The sequence below is a fragment of the Malurus melanocephalus genome, unplaced genomic scaffold (assembly GCF_030028575.1).
Source record: "Malurus melanocephalus ecotype Western Australia unplaced genomic scaffold, MMel_1.1 scaffold_66, whole genome shotgun sequence".
NCBI lineage: Eukaryota > Metazoa > Chordata > Aves > Passeriformes > Maluridae > Malurus > Malurus melanocephalus.
The window spans coordinates 2,602,492-2,617,602 of NW_026623298.1; the positions used below are offsets into that span (position 1 = coordinate 2,602,492).

Below are 15,111 nucleotides of genomic sequence, written 5' to 3' on the forward strand. Positions count from 1 at the left end.
TATAAACACCCCGAAAACTAGCCAACCCTATGGAACTGCAGACAAGTCAAACTACTTTGTAGTGTTCAGCTTTTTATAGGAAGGTCTGATCATCAGTCAGATGTTTAGCTTTAGAAGCACTTCTGAAGATTGGCAGGAAATGTATAGGCTTTTCTTTCCTTTGCTTTTTGGTTTTCTCAGTGTCATTTTTTAAAATGTGTGGTCAGGCACTGCAGGAAGTCTTGGGAAATGAATCCTCTCCTCAGAGAATTCAACAGTTGATCTCAGCTGGGATTTCCAAGAGAGATAGCAATCGCAGTGAGGATATTTATTCCCTGTGAACTGGATAGAGTGATTGACTTCAAAGGCAAAAAACTCCAGGGAGCAGAMTGCAGAGTGGTTGCTCTGGTGGGAGTTGGGTAGCTCTTGAGCCAAAACCATGAAGGTGAAAGGTGTTACCTGTTAGTGACACCCTGAGGGGCAAAATCCTGTTTAGCTTTTGGTCTTTCCTTTCAYTCCGCATTTGTACAGTCCAGATCCGTTTTCAGTCTGTGGAGTTTTTTTCTGGTACGCTGAGATTCTGCCTCTGGCTGTCCCTGGCTCTGTCTCTGGGAGGTGGTCAGGCCAGGGAGCTGCGGGTCATCTCCAGCAGACAAGAATAGTTTGCTTCCAGGAAGATTTGCACCTTCCCAGGTGAATCGGCATCTGCTGTGCCTGCTAATCTGCCAGGGCGACAGCAGCAACCCAGATCTCAGCCTCAAGAATTCTCCCATGAAATCTGCTTTGAAACCTGGTTTCCTAATGTGCAACTCTTGTCTGAGAATAGTGCACATACACTAGCACATACACTAGTTGCCAACTCTTGTCTGAGAATAATGCACTTACACTAGCTTTTCTTGCATGTGATTTTTTTTTTTCTTTTCTGCTGGTGTTGCATATTGAAAACAGATTTTCATTGTTTCTCTTTGGATGTTTTTTGATCATTACAAATATGACTTGAACATCATCTGGTTCAACTGAATAAAGATAAAATTAARTACTTAAATTATCTAAACCTCCAGTAAAGATAAGTAAAGGGAAAAGCAAGACCACCTTTGGTGTGTGTACAGCACCTAATACCTTTGAACTCTGGGCAGTGCTGAAATTCAGAGAGTGGTAATGATTAGGTGGAAGATTTTAATGTGAGATATACTGGACCTTTGTTTGGACATGCCAGACCTGTAGAGTTAATATTTTGCCACCTACTTTTCTGAGGAGGGAAGSAAGAAAACTGATATAAACCATTCTACTTCAGAATATATATAATTTTTTTAGATATCCTCTTGCAGGGCTTTGCATATTGTGAATTATTAGTGAGCTAATAGGAAAATGAGCTTACAAAAGCAAACTTTCARGTATTGCATATCTTGCTGATACTTCTGTGTATTTTGGTTAAGGTTGTACGTCTTGCCTACTAARACTCACACTCCTCAAGAGAAATCACTGAGTCCTCTGCAGTGGTGCAGGCGTGTTCTGGATCATCCCACTCCTGAGATAGAAGCTGCAAAACGTTCCCTATGCTTTAGATTGGAGCAAGGTAATCTTATTATTTTAATTTCTTTATTAGGAGGTTGGCATTTTTGGTCTGCTGTTTCACTTGTCTCTGGTGTTTTCACAATTTATCAGGCACTACGCATTGCACATAGGCGATTTCTTTCTGTGTATGCAAGTCTTCCTTCACTACATAAATACTAACTTATGTTTGGTGTTTTTCTTTTCTGATCATGCAGTTTTAAGGTGTTTGCCTCCTTTGTTACCATTCTTTGTCCTGTACAACTTGTCGTTCTAACATGGCAATTTTCATCCATGGCTTAAAATAGAGAACTTCCTCGCAAGTATATATTGGTGCTTACTTTACTATTGTCATATCTGTTTGAAAAAGGTTTGAAAAAAGGTGCTGCTTGTTTGCTGTAAAGTCAAGATTACTATGGGGTTATAAATCTTTAAAGGCATATTTGTCAACATGTAATGTAGAGTCAGAACTTTACTAAGTGTAGGACACACCAAGAAGAGCTCTAATTTGACTGTAACACTGTTTTGTTTGCCTCTGGGTTATCTCAGGTACTGGAATCAGTCTGMTGGCTTTCAGTGCCTGTGAACTTGTGGAGTTATAGCTGTGTGTGCTGACTTCTGTTTTAAATAAATACCAGATAGCATTTTTCTTACTTTCTTACCATCTGGGGTCTCATTAAGACTGTATTAAGTGTTGTTGAAGAAAGCAATTAAGGGAGGTTAYTAAGGTTTATAACTCACTAGGAAAGAAGAAAATGAACGTTACAGGAAGATGACAGAAAAAGGAATAAAGCTAATGACAGCATGAACATATGGCTGTATAAGTTAGCTACAGCTGTCATTAAGAGAGACTGAGCATGTATATGCTTTGGAGAATAGGGGTAGCTGAAGATAAGTCTTATCCAAAATAAAGCATTTTAACTGAATCAGGGTCTGAAGGCATCTGCCTCTTTTCATTGGCTRTAAAAGATGCTACAATGATTATTGYTCYGGAAATATTTARTTGGGCWTATTCGCCTCAAGTTACRTGGGCCAAACTGTGGTTTGTRTATTGATGGTCACCCCACCTAGTTTTTGGGAGGAATTTGCCTTGTTAATTTGGTATCTGAGTCCAGGTGTCTGTAGGGTGAGCTGAGTGTCCATGCTTAAACATAAATGGATGTTTTGTCTGTAAAGTGAGAGGAATCTGGAGCTGCTCAGATGACAAGACTTAGGTGTTGACTGTGGAATGAATTTAGTAACTATCTCGATGACAGTAGTGAGTGCTTGGCACTCAACCCCATCTGCTCTCCTGAAGGTAAATCTGTGTGGTGTTGGACATCCAGCAATGGAGCTCAGTCTGATGTAGTAGCTCTGGTTAGGTTGCCCCACATAGGTGTCTAATGTAATTTGAGATGCCCTGTTACCTTTGTTTCTGTTCAGGGCTCATGCAGACCTTTTTCCAAAGGTCTTTTGCTGCTTCTACCCTCCTTTAATGATACCTTGGCCTCCCTAAGGGCCTCTCAGGTGGGCAGGCACATCTGAGWATGGATAGTTGAGTCAGGCCTGTAATGTGGGTGTAGAAACAGGCAAGAGGAATGGAGGACCTATTTTTCTCTTGCAAGGATTTATTTAAATTGAATAGACAATAAAGGTTTCAAATTTAAATCATTCTATGCGTGTCAGTTCAGTCTCTCTCTCCAGAAGTCACAKCAAGTGACATATGTCACCAGATTATGTTGACAATGAGTTACACTGATCCATATGTTCTGCTCATGGCGATTGGCTCGTGAATTTCCTGAGCTCTGTAAAAAGTTTCTGAGAAATGATATGCCATAAATAAAACCTCTAACYGGAGCAGTATGGTTAGGTACAGAATAGACTTGTGTTTACATTGCAGTAATTCTATGGTAAAATTGCTTTAATTAATAATTCAGTTAGACTTAATAAAGTCGGATATTTCTAAATATTTTCTTTTAGCACCTGTACCTTTACAAGTAATACATAATAAGCAAATGTCATCCTTCTTACTCTTAACTTTTTAGAAGTTGGTTTCACAATGTTTGTTTATTCCTTAATTTTGCAGCCAGATGTAAGACTTTTATAAGAATCTATTAATTTGGTTTTCGTAGTACAACAAACTTGCTGTAACCTCATTTTCCTGYGTTTTGTGTTGCAGTATGCTCAGTAACATACCTGTATAAATACATACACATAATTAATCCAGATTTTAAAAGTGATTCAGTAAGAATGGCATTCTTCTTTCAGATACTAAAGACTTTGTACTTGTGAACTGAAGGGTGTTTTCCTCTTTTAGCCATATGCCTTGCAAGGGCATTTTCTAGGTGTTTTGAAATCTTCTGCTTGGCTCTAAGTCAGTGGTTAACACTGAGGTTCTGGAGAACTATTAAATGTATAGTCAGAAAACCTTTATAATGTACCAAAATGCTATTTCTGAAATGGCTTATTGATAGAATTTGCTTAGTGATTTTGTCCATGGTGCATTAGCCAAAAATTAAACCAGTTTAGTTGTCAGCTTTTAGGCAATAAAGTGTACATGGAAATAAAAAGCAGTAAAAATTGATTTTTGACTGTAAAGTCAGCATATGAGTAAGTTCATGCAGAGAAGAGCTGTGAGCCAAAAGAAGTRAAAATTTTGTTAACCTATTTTTGAGTTTTAACTCATTCCCGTTCTCTTACTAAGATTTTTTTTATCCTGCCCTCATTTATTCCTGCTCATGTAAATTTCTCTTATTACATTATATCCTGAGTTTCATCAAAGCTTTCATTTGTTTTTTGGAATGTGTCAACATTAGGATATGTCATAACAAGGCCAAAAGTCTTGTGAGAGACTTCTGCCAAAGCAGTCCAAGGTAGTGAAATAATCCAAAGACTGCTTGCTCTTTCAGGCTGGAAAATCACTTGAATGTTGAGGTATTTTCTTTTCGCCTTGCTGTGCTCACCAGCCTGTTTCTTTTCTAGTGAAAATGTCTGTTTTAAGTATTTCATGGTGGAAGTTAAGAATTCACCTTGGCATAAATTCTTAAAGTTTCTTATAAGCGCAGAGGTGGTCTCCAGCAGGTGGTTCTTCTGTGAGCCACTGTGAGAACTTGGACAAGCTTCTCAACATTCCTCTGGTCTACCACTAGGTAGCTAAAACTTTTATAATATTTATAATGAACTGCGCTTATTACAAACCTTGTTTCTGTGGATTAAGCATGCTAGCTTTAAGGAGAATAAAATTTAAATGTAACCTCCTATGATAAGATCTTTGCTTGGAATCGTTCCTGTTTTCCATGAGCAGTTATAGCGTTGAGGCAATACTTGTTTGTTTTATCTCTGTGGGCTGGATCACATCTTTCTTTTCACTCTTCTYCAGTTTATCTTTCAATTGAAACCTTTCTGGTTATGCTTAAGGCAGTTCTCTRTCTATTGTAGGGTCAATTACCTTGCTGTTTGGATTTTAATCTTGCTGTCTATGTTATATTTTTAGGTTAATTGAAGTGAACAGGGCCACCTAATAGTCCTAATGGTGTGGCAGACACTCTTCTGTATTTTCTTGGCAGTAATTGAAGATGTTGGGCTATGTATTAGTTTCCGTGAGCAGAGACAAGTGACGTGTAAATTTCCTAGCTGATGCAGATGGGTATAACCCCTCTGAAGCTGAGGGGATGGAGGTGATTGACGCCTTTGCTGAGGATACCCTGCATAACTTCACCTCTGCAAAAAGCTCTGAAGCAGGCGGTTGGATAAACTGAGGACTTAAGAGGCTTAGCAAGGAGTCAGTCTGTAGGAGCTCAGCTTTTATGCAGGRCTTCAAAGTGTATCTCATCCATTTCAGCCATCCAGACAGGAAGCTTGTCTTTCTTGGAGAGTATGAAATATTGACTGGATTCAGAGTTTGGCTTAGATGAGTTCTTATTCAGAAATACCATTTCAGATGTTTAAAAGGAGCAGGAATTCTGTAGGTTTTGMAGTTGTCTGCAGTAGTTTATAGTCTGAAGAATAAAACTATTTTGTTTCTTAAATTATTRTTGTGCTTTGGGATGGGTGCTCTTATGTTATCTGTGGATTATAACAGATCCATTGCAGTTTCTCTTCATTGCTTATGATTCCACAAAACTAAAATTCTCAATAGTGGAATTTTATTTGCGATTGTTCTGGATACTAATTGTAAATGTCACTTAAGGTTGATGTCCAAACAATGTAAMATACTGAAAAGAAAAACTGGGAGGAGACAAAACCAAATTATTTATTTTGATTGTACTGTGTGCCTTTTACCTGTTAAAGAAACCCAAAATCTGGTAGGTTACAGCTGGTAGGGMCCCAGGCAGAAGGTTTTACCTGGGTTTGTAACTCATGGCTTATGCAGAGAGAAGCAGTGTTCTGTCCCCTTATCGTAATTCCCTTCCATTTTCTGTGGGTTCATAGTGAAATAATTCAGTTTGGAGTCTTTAAGATACAGAATATGCTTCATCAACTGTTAAAAACTGCTGTCATAGGGAACTTTCAAGCTGTGGTCTGTTAACATTAGAAGCAAACAGAAAATACTSTAAGTAGACAAGTTTTTTATCTTGTATGCTTGAGCTGGATCCAGTACTGAAGCAAGGTGGATTTTTCTTCTTTTTTTTCTTTYTAAAATAGATTCATTTGTTTTAATTTTATTTGCTGTCCATTGGTGGATCAGAGATGTGTGTTGTGATACTCAGAACTGGATTAATAAAATTTCATATGGCTTTCTTGCTCATATATAATGCAGGTTAGTTCTGTGTAAAATGCTTTTGAGGCAGGAAATAGTAATGTGCAGAAGCCTGCAGATGTTGTTTCCATCATAAATAAAATGCCTAGAGCTCTAGAAGGAATGAAAAAAGTGGCATGAGCGGTTTGGTTTCTTTTTGTGTATGTTTCTGATTTAAAAAAACCATGAGCAGCCATAGCTCTTATCAGCATCTTAGCACCTTTTGAGGAATGTGATGTCTCAGAGGTCAGGCTGCACAGCCATCCTCTAATGCATTGCAAGCTAAGTTCTTGGAGTGTATCTATACATTCATAGCAGTTAATTCCTGATAGGTTTCATTCATTTGAAGTAACTTTTTGTAACAGCTGCATAATTCCAAGGACTTCTTAGATGTTTTGCAAATGCTGATRTCACTGGATTTTCTAGCACAGCTGCTGAGGATTTGTGTATTTCAGTTTGGAAAAACTCTGGTTTGGTACTCTACTTGCATTTCAAACAGAAYATTTCTCTCCTCCACTGTAACATTGCGACTCTGCAAGTACACTTGAAGATAGAAGTGTTTGGTTTGAAATCCTTATGGGAACAAATGCATAGAATATCAGACACTTCACTTTTGATTAATTTTGGAGATATCTCTTGCCTTTTTACTAGAACTCTTTGATACGTTTTCTATTTTTAATTAAATTTCATTATACGTACTACTTAAGAATTTAATTTCATMTTGATTGTTGTGTAGCTCACAATTATTTGCTTATTAGTTTTTCTGCTTGTCATTATACTTGGAAGAGGAAGCTGAATTCTGAAGTGTTTGTAAAGGAGAGAGGTGGTCTGAGATCTTTCCTCAGTTGAGAAGACACACATCCCATCTTAGAGTGTGGTTTTTTAAATCCATGCTGACTACTGAGCTGGGATTATCATCTCATCGTGAATGGTTAAACAGCTAGAAACACAGTTAAATTTTATGTGAGGATTTCAGTAGGCTTATTCTTACTTAAAATAACTTACACTCACAATATAAGTTCAAAGCCCATAATGCAGTGTGTCTAAAAGCAGTAGAAGTAATGCCAACACTCCTTTATGCTAAAAGTGCCGGCATATTTAGTGTTACCCAGCAGACTACTAATCACTGGGATGGTTTCAGAAGTATGCAACTACTTTCCTAGATAGAAATTAAGAAGAAACCTAGGTTTTAATAATTGACTTGAGGGCAGTTGAAAGCTTATCCTCTAAAGTTATTTTTTCTATTGAAACGAGGATCTTTTCAAAACGGAGTGTTCTGGAAGCTGTCATTTCATTTTTACTTCTGATRATCTTATGTATCTTGCTAGCTGTTTGCTAGTTCCTCCCAAATTATTGTTACAGCTTTTGTCTTTCATGTTGACTTTCTTTCACTTTTTTTTTTCTTTTTTGATGTCTTCAGTAGAGAGCTGGGAATAACGTTTCAGAATGCAGACAAATGTGATACATAGGGGTAGCACTTTTAATTTACCAAAAGGTTTATTTCTATGTTTCCAATATCARTGAGCACTTTGGTTATTTTCTTCATAATATTGCATCTTTTAGGAGGCTTTTGTTCACACTGTTTTTTGTCATGATCCTTAAGTATGTCTTGATTGGTGAATTCTGAGATACAGTCTACAGTCCTGTAAATGTGCCATACAGTCTTTCTTCTTGGCAACTGGCCTTGCATTCTAATATATTAGAAAGGGGTTTATTATATCTTTCCCAAGTGTTCCTCATTCAGCATATTTGTTCATATTTCATGGAAATAATCCATTTGCGCCAATAGTTTGCTTTTACCAAAGAGTTTATGTAACAGTCAAAGTTCTTTCACTACCTTCTAATGAAATGTAGCTTGCAAGATGTAATGAGAATATTTGTAGGGCATAGACATTCACAGAATTGCTTGATTTTTTTTTTTTTTTATGTTGCAAAACATGAGTTAGTACAGCTGATAGARGCATAGTTTATAAAAATAAAATTCCTGAGTTTTATATTTTTTCCTTCATCRACTTCCTTTAAAATACCGTTGTCTTAATTTTACTTCTAGAATGGGATATTCTTGTAAAATTTTTAATTACAGAAAGTGTATTCTTGGGGAATATCCACCTTTGATGAGGTCACTAAGCCATTCTAAAAGTCTTTTGAATGAGGTTTTATCAAACACAGTAATGGAATGCTTCATTRAAAGCTTCACACTTAAAAAGTCTGAGGGGAAAACAGCAGTGCAAGTGTGCCTGAGGGGAAAAWATAGTTACAACCTACGTTGTTCTTGTTTTGCAAAAACATTTGCAGCAATTTAAAGATTACACTTTTGCTGATTTTAAAGAAATTAAGTCACAAAGTATACTGCAACAAACTATTGAATGTTTTATGCTATTGTTAGAGTATTTGGCTATGAGAGGTTATGGAAAGCTAATACGGGATGATATTTTTAAAATAGCATAGGTRTTTGTTTGTTTTATTTATTTTATGTATTTTTAAAGCTATTCTGTTGTGTTATCAAGACCAAAGAGGTGCTGGGTCACATTTACTGGTGAATTTGGACCATTATTACCACTTCTACGATATAAAGTACCTGTTAACCAAGTCTCTACAGCTGGCTGAGGTCAGACTGACCGGACTTTGTAATTCCCGAAAAATTTGTATGATTACACTGTTTTGAGAGAGCTTTTTGCTTGAAAGTGGATGGCTGTTTGCYGAACTTAGTCAATCCTGTATGCCCCTCTAATGCAGAGAGGGTTCATGGCACTTGCAGTCTGACTTGGAACAAACAAGTTCTCTTGCTTTGGGAAAGTCAGCTTCTTTGGTTTTAGACGACTGAGTCATGCACTTGTTTTGTGCTGAAGGATGGGTTCTGCTCCAGACTGTAGGTGTTTAAATGAGGCTGTGTACAACAAGTAGGCCCTTTTGTGTGTATGTATATATTGTTTTGTTGTTCCAGTTTGGAATTGCTTTCTACATATGAGAAAGTTCAATATGCACTTTACATTGATGTTGTCATGTCATAGAAAAGTTACCAGCACACAAGAAAGTAAGTGCAAGATCACTCATGGTAAAAGTGTGCCAGTGCAAGTTGGCTTCAAAGTGGTATTAGCTGCTTGCCACTTCATTTAAAATCACTTAAAAATCATGTAAAGATTTGTGTCAGAAGTTAAAGCAAACCCTTAAGGCTAGGGGCTCTAATTTGTTTTAGTTTTTAGGGGAAGCTCATATAATGTAGTTCCAATTTCATTGGGCTCAAGGTTCTACCCCTATGCACACTTAATAAAAGAGTAGGATTGAATATAAGTTCTTCAGAATTTGCATCTGACTGGTACTGTATTTTTTTCATTATTATTTTGTGGTTTTTTTAGAGTTAGTTGGCACTTGATATATCTGTGATTTTTTTTCATTAGGCAATTTTTTCTTTATGATATGTTTGAAGTCCATTGTTAGTCCAAAGCAAGATTTTGTGGCCTGTAGTGTGTGGGTGATAACAGATGACTCAGCTGCTATGTTGTTGCCKGCAAATACTGAGGACTTGGCTCAGCATCCTGACCTCCTAATGTCCTTTCTTCCYAAAAGTCTGCCATGGCCCTCAAGCAGCTCTGTCAAGTGCTAGCAGACCTTCCCCCAGTTCTTTGTTCTTCCTTTTTAGCACATAGTAAAKGCAGGATACAGGGTGATTGTAGGCCAGCATGAAACAGGGCAGGGTGGATGACCAAGAGAATCTTGGCTTCAGCCTGTTCCTCCATACTGTCATCAGTTTTCTTTTCTGTCATTCCTGCTTCCTGTGTTACAGTTGTRTAGCCAGTGTTCAGACTGCCTCATGGTTGTTTCTTAGGTTTGAAAGAACTTCTCTATAGTCACAAATGGATCTTTACAAATAAAAAACCCTCAAATCTCTATTTGTAAGGAGGCACATATGTTCCAGTTATGTTGGACATGGTCCAAAATAGGTTTTATTTTTGGTCTATATGGGTGCTGATAAATCTGGAATAATTATTTGGAAGAAATAAAARCTTTCTTTTTAGAGAAACTTGAGGAAACATCTCAAACTATATTGTCCAAGCCCATTTCAGCTTACTGTGGGCATGRCAGGTTCTGGTGATGGAAACCTTAAGCTTAAAAGATGCTGCAGAGTACCTTTCATCCTGAACAGTAAGACAGTGTCAGAWGGATGTTGCTGCAATATAGTAGTTGTACTGATGGTGCTTCTGCAATTTATATGCTTTTGACTCTTCTCTGTGTGCCATTCTCATGCTTTCCCTGTTGTAYTGTGCTACTGGATGATGATACTGTACTCCTCTCTCCTCCTTTGCCAGCTTATACCTGTGCTGCTTTTTAGTGAGGAGCAAAGAATGCCTCTGTGACRTGCTGGTACAATTCTTGGTGCAGTGCAGGTACATCTGGAAGGTACTAGCAAGGCAGYGTTTACTTAAGGAGTCTCCCTTGAGATACCTGAAATCATCTCAGGGAAGCTGAAATGGAGGAATGTGCTCTGAGTCAGTGTCAGGAGACATTGGTCTTTTTCGAGGGAATCTAAAGAGGCTGGTCTGCTTAGCTGAAAAACTGTTGCAGAAGTCCTGACCCCCATGACAGTAAAGATAATGGTAATGATATCTATATCAGACATCTAATGTGTCACTTTACCCATTTTCCTAGAARTATTCTTTTGGTTAGTGCTTCTTAATTTGACTCAAGGTTGGTGTTGAATCTTAATTCTATGTGAGAATACGTACTCTGAATATGTTATTATATTTGGCTTTCAGTTAAACCTCTATTAGAATTTTACTGAATCATAAGCTTTAATGATTTTTTTTCCCTGACTGATATTTTAGAGGTATGTTTCACAGAAACTTATATTTTTTAASTGTTTTACATATTTTCTCTGCTTTTGGCAATAGTGCTAATAGTTCCTCATGATAGTAACTGTGACACCTGCTATATTTATCCAAAAGCCACGGGGTTCCTGGAGGGTAAGGGCTGCTTTTGATCTCAATTTGAGCCGAAGTTGTAGCTTTTTCAGTCTGGCTCAAAATAGGCAGAAAATATACTTGAACAAAGAAAAGGGAGTGTGGCATCTTGKAACAGGGTATTGGGAGTCAGAAAGTGGAAACAGAGCTCTCTGGCAGAACCCTTCTGCCAGGAATTTAACCTGTGAATACAGATGACAAGTAGATACAGTTGTAGGGGGAGCCATAATGTACTTACAGTTATTTCTTGGATGCAGGGGAATTTCAGGACTGAACAGTAATGTTAGGGAAAGTGCAATTTTGGGTTAATGTGGGACTAATTTTATCTTTTCTGTGGTATCATAAATGATCAAGWGAGTTGTATCTCAATAAACACATATATTTGAATTCTACCCGGTATATAATGAAAATCCTATACTGTTAGGATTATACTAACAATAATAATAATAATTATTATTATACTCCTTCTGTGAGTCTGTTTTTAATAGAATGGGYCGCTCATCCTTTGTGCTTCTCTGTTTTGCTGGTTGTAATGCAACAAAGAAAAAAAAATAATGTATAGTACCAGAAAATTTAAGTTGAGGAAATGTAATTATGTATTTTCAACTATATTTTTCCTTCATTCACCTGTTCAGAGCAAAAATATACCTTTGATTCAAATTGTTGCTATTCATACTGAGTAGGAGTATGGCACATGTCCAGTTAGGAGAAGTTGTCGCATATCCTGTGTGGCATCAGGAGATGAAGTTCTCTTTTATTAACTGGAGCTACCTTCTCTGAAGAGTCCACTAACCAGTAAATAATAGTATTTTCCTTGGTTTACCTCTAGTGCAGTGTATAGACTCAATGAGTAGGATATCTTCATCACGAGAGTATCTTGTATAGTAGCTGAGCTCTGATCTGCAAGGGGCGTTGAACAAAYACCTGTTCTTTAAATCATGCAGAGAAACCTTGTTCCTTGTCCTAGAGGAACCCCCTAAGTGGGGCAAAATGAAAGGGCAAAAGCACCCTTCATCTTCGTTCATTTTGTCAATGGCAGCTGAGCCCTTCWTGAAATATATTCAACATTTTCTTTTAAATAAAGTTGTTTATACTGTGATACAATGTTTGTCCTGATTATTGTATAGCTGTGATTTGATCTTAATTTGTTTTTCTGCAATGGTACTGCTACTGTTGTCTTCTACCATTATTTATTCAACTCCCAGGGCCAAAGCTGCAGAAAGGGAGTTTGTCCAGTAGAGTTCTCTGGGCTTGCTGTGGTTGCAATGACCAGCACCTACCGATACAAAGAATCACGATTACAAAGCAGCTGTTACCTTCTAGGARCTGAAAACATTTCTAGAAGAGTGGATGCATTGCTGTCAGTGGAGTTTTAAATCTTCTTTTGGTTGATTGAAGTGGGGATGTCTAATGCACAGTTTTAAGAGAGTGGGGAGATTTATTGCTGCACCAAAAAAAGCCTGGTTGGATTAACTGGTTTTGAAAACAAGGCTTTTTCTCAGGCTGAAGTTAAGAAAGTACGTAAGACCTATGGATTTTTTTCCTATGCAGAAAGTAAMTTGCTGACAAGATAAAAGCTTCTTAAGTTCTTTGTAACCTTGAAGGTGCACTTGTATACAGAGCACAAGAGGCTTTTGAATTGCTGGTTGCTCTGTCTGTCTCTTGGTGTGTTAAACACGCTATAAGTGCTTTCAGGATGAGGTTCATACTACTTTATTTAAGCCATCTTCAACTTCAGGCTTGAGATCAGTGACTAGTTGAAAAATAGTCAACATCTCCAGAGCATGACATCTGTCTTCTTCAGTGACAGAGGGGAGCATAATTGGTTAGGTAGRACTGGAGGTCACTTTTGAATGTAGTACACTAGTTGAGCTGAGTACAGATTATAGTTTATTAAAGGTGGAGGATATGCTCTGTTTTGCCAAATGTTTTTCTTCCACCTTTCTTCTCCTCTGTGGCTGAAATTCATATTGGCTTCCAAACCGTATCTCCTGTAAGAATTTTTAATCCTCAAGCAAAGTTTTTTTCAGCTTTTACTTACCCTGTGTTATACTTTAATTAATTCTGTTGAAAACAGGCTTTCTACTACTTTAGAGCTAACTTAAGCCAAGAATCAAGTATCTCCAGTTTTATGGTACAAAGGAAGGTAACTAAACAAAAAACGTTTTAAAAATATTTTGTAATTATATCTAATGTACTAGATAGAAGTAGTAGAATACTTTAAAAGGTAGAAATGGAGTAAGAAGCAGATCMTGTTGATCCAAAGCTTACTGAAGTCACTGGAAGTCTTTAATTTATCTGGGGTTTATCTGGTGTATTGTCTTTATGTTCCTTAAGGTATTTTGCCTACTAATTGTATGCTTTCGAGGATGAGTGTCAAATAACTTTGASAGGAGTCTTCTGCTTTATATTTGAGGTTAAAAATGTGATAAGCTAAGATTCTGTACTTACTGCTTCCCACATGACTGAAAATAAAATAATTTTGTGCTCTAGATTTGGCTAGCAGTGATCAGTACAAACTATTTCAAACGCTGGTGTTTGATGCTCTATATTCAGTGACTTTGCTTGAGGGGGACTTCGCAAAACTTCCCTAGACACCACAGGGTTCTTCTGACTCACATAACAGAGCTACATGTGGTATTCTTGCCATTTGTACAAGTGTTGGGAAGGTCAGATCTGTGCTGAAGATGTCAATGCAGCATAGGTTTATTCATCAGGAATGTGAAAAATGTAAATCCAYGACCTGCTGTGGCCAGAGACACTAGTATGTACATATATTTGTTCTGGAAAGTTTTCCTTGTGTTGATACAGCCTATCTAGTTCACTGCAATCTTGCAGAGTGTTGTTTAAAAGAGCAGCTTTGCTCAGAGGTGTAAGAGTAATTTACAGATGTTATTTTCCTGAATTGGCAAAATATCCCTTCACCAACAGTCTTACTTGGTTTTAATAATAAGGAATACAAAGAATTGAGTGGGTGTCTGGTGTAGTTAGGGGGAAAAAGTATCTTTTAGCTACAAGGCAGATGCCGAAGAAAACCTGTATTGTCATAAGCACTGGTTCAATGAGTAATCTYAGAGACCTATCAGAAAATGAATTCACCAGCTTTTGCTGCAACTGAATAAAATTGTCACTACAGCCAACATGATGTGTACCAGGGTGGATGAAGCCCCTCTTAACAGGGGACATGAAACTGCTCCTCCTTCCCTTGAGTGATGAGGCAAACTCCTCATAAAARGATAGCCCTGAGGGACATAGCTGTTTGGCTGGGGAAGAGGAGGACCTCTAACAAAAGTCACATAACCAGTATGGATTGGTAGCTTGAAAACCTGCCTCTGAATAATACATTAACTTGTCCAAAGATGCAGCAGGCCAAATATCTCTTGAGTTGGCTTTACCACTAGATACATTTTGGGATGATGAAGTGCTTACTTAAGTGCATAGACTTATGATCATGGGCCTGTATTACAAGCAAATGCTTCCACTCCAACATACATTATTAATTTTATATATGATATTAGGTTTCTCTCTCCATTGATCCAGAAACCTGGCTATTGAGAGTTGTGATTTAGAGGCCTCARCATGCCCCAGGGATATGCCCAGGAAGGGTTGTAGGGCTGCAGCTCTCTTGTTCCTTTTTGTTAAGTGTTTTGCAGTCTTCCAAAATAAAAGCTTTGGTGACTCTTCTCCATCTCAAAGTGAAAGGAATTTGTGTCTTTTTTTTTTTTAATGTCTTGATTAGGGCTGGACTTTAGACTTCAAACTTCGTTTCTTTGCACTAGGCCTGAAAATCAGTGACAAGTGACGAACCCYACAAACAGCCTGATTTCTGGTGAGGTTGCCAAGATTGTGCCTCTTTCCTCCTCTCTGAGGATATGTTATTGATCCAGTTACAGTCAAAGGCACCTC

At 37.6% G+C, this 15,111-nt stretch overlaps 1 protein-coding gene across 1 annotated transcript in view; it reads left to right on the plus strand.

The window, feature by feature from the left end:
* The window catches only part of SLAIN1 (SLAIN motif family member 1), a 49,076-nt gene that overhangs the window by 2,198 nt on the left and 31,767 nt on the right, over window positions 1-15,111 (plus strand). The window contains exon 2 of the mRNA XM_057366517.1: window positions 1,416-1,555. Coding sequence (XP_057222500.1) covers window positions 1,416-1,555 — 140 coding nt within the window. The remainder of the gene's footprint in view (window positions 1-1,415; window positions 1,556-15,111) is intronic.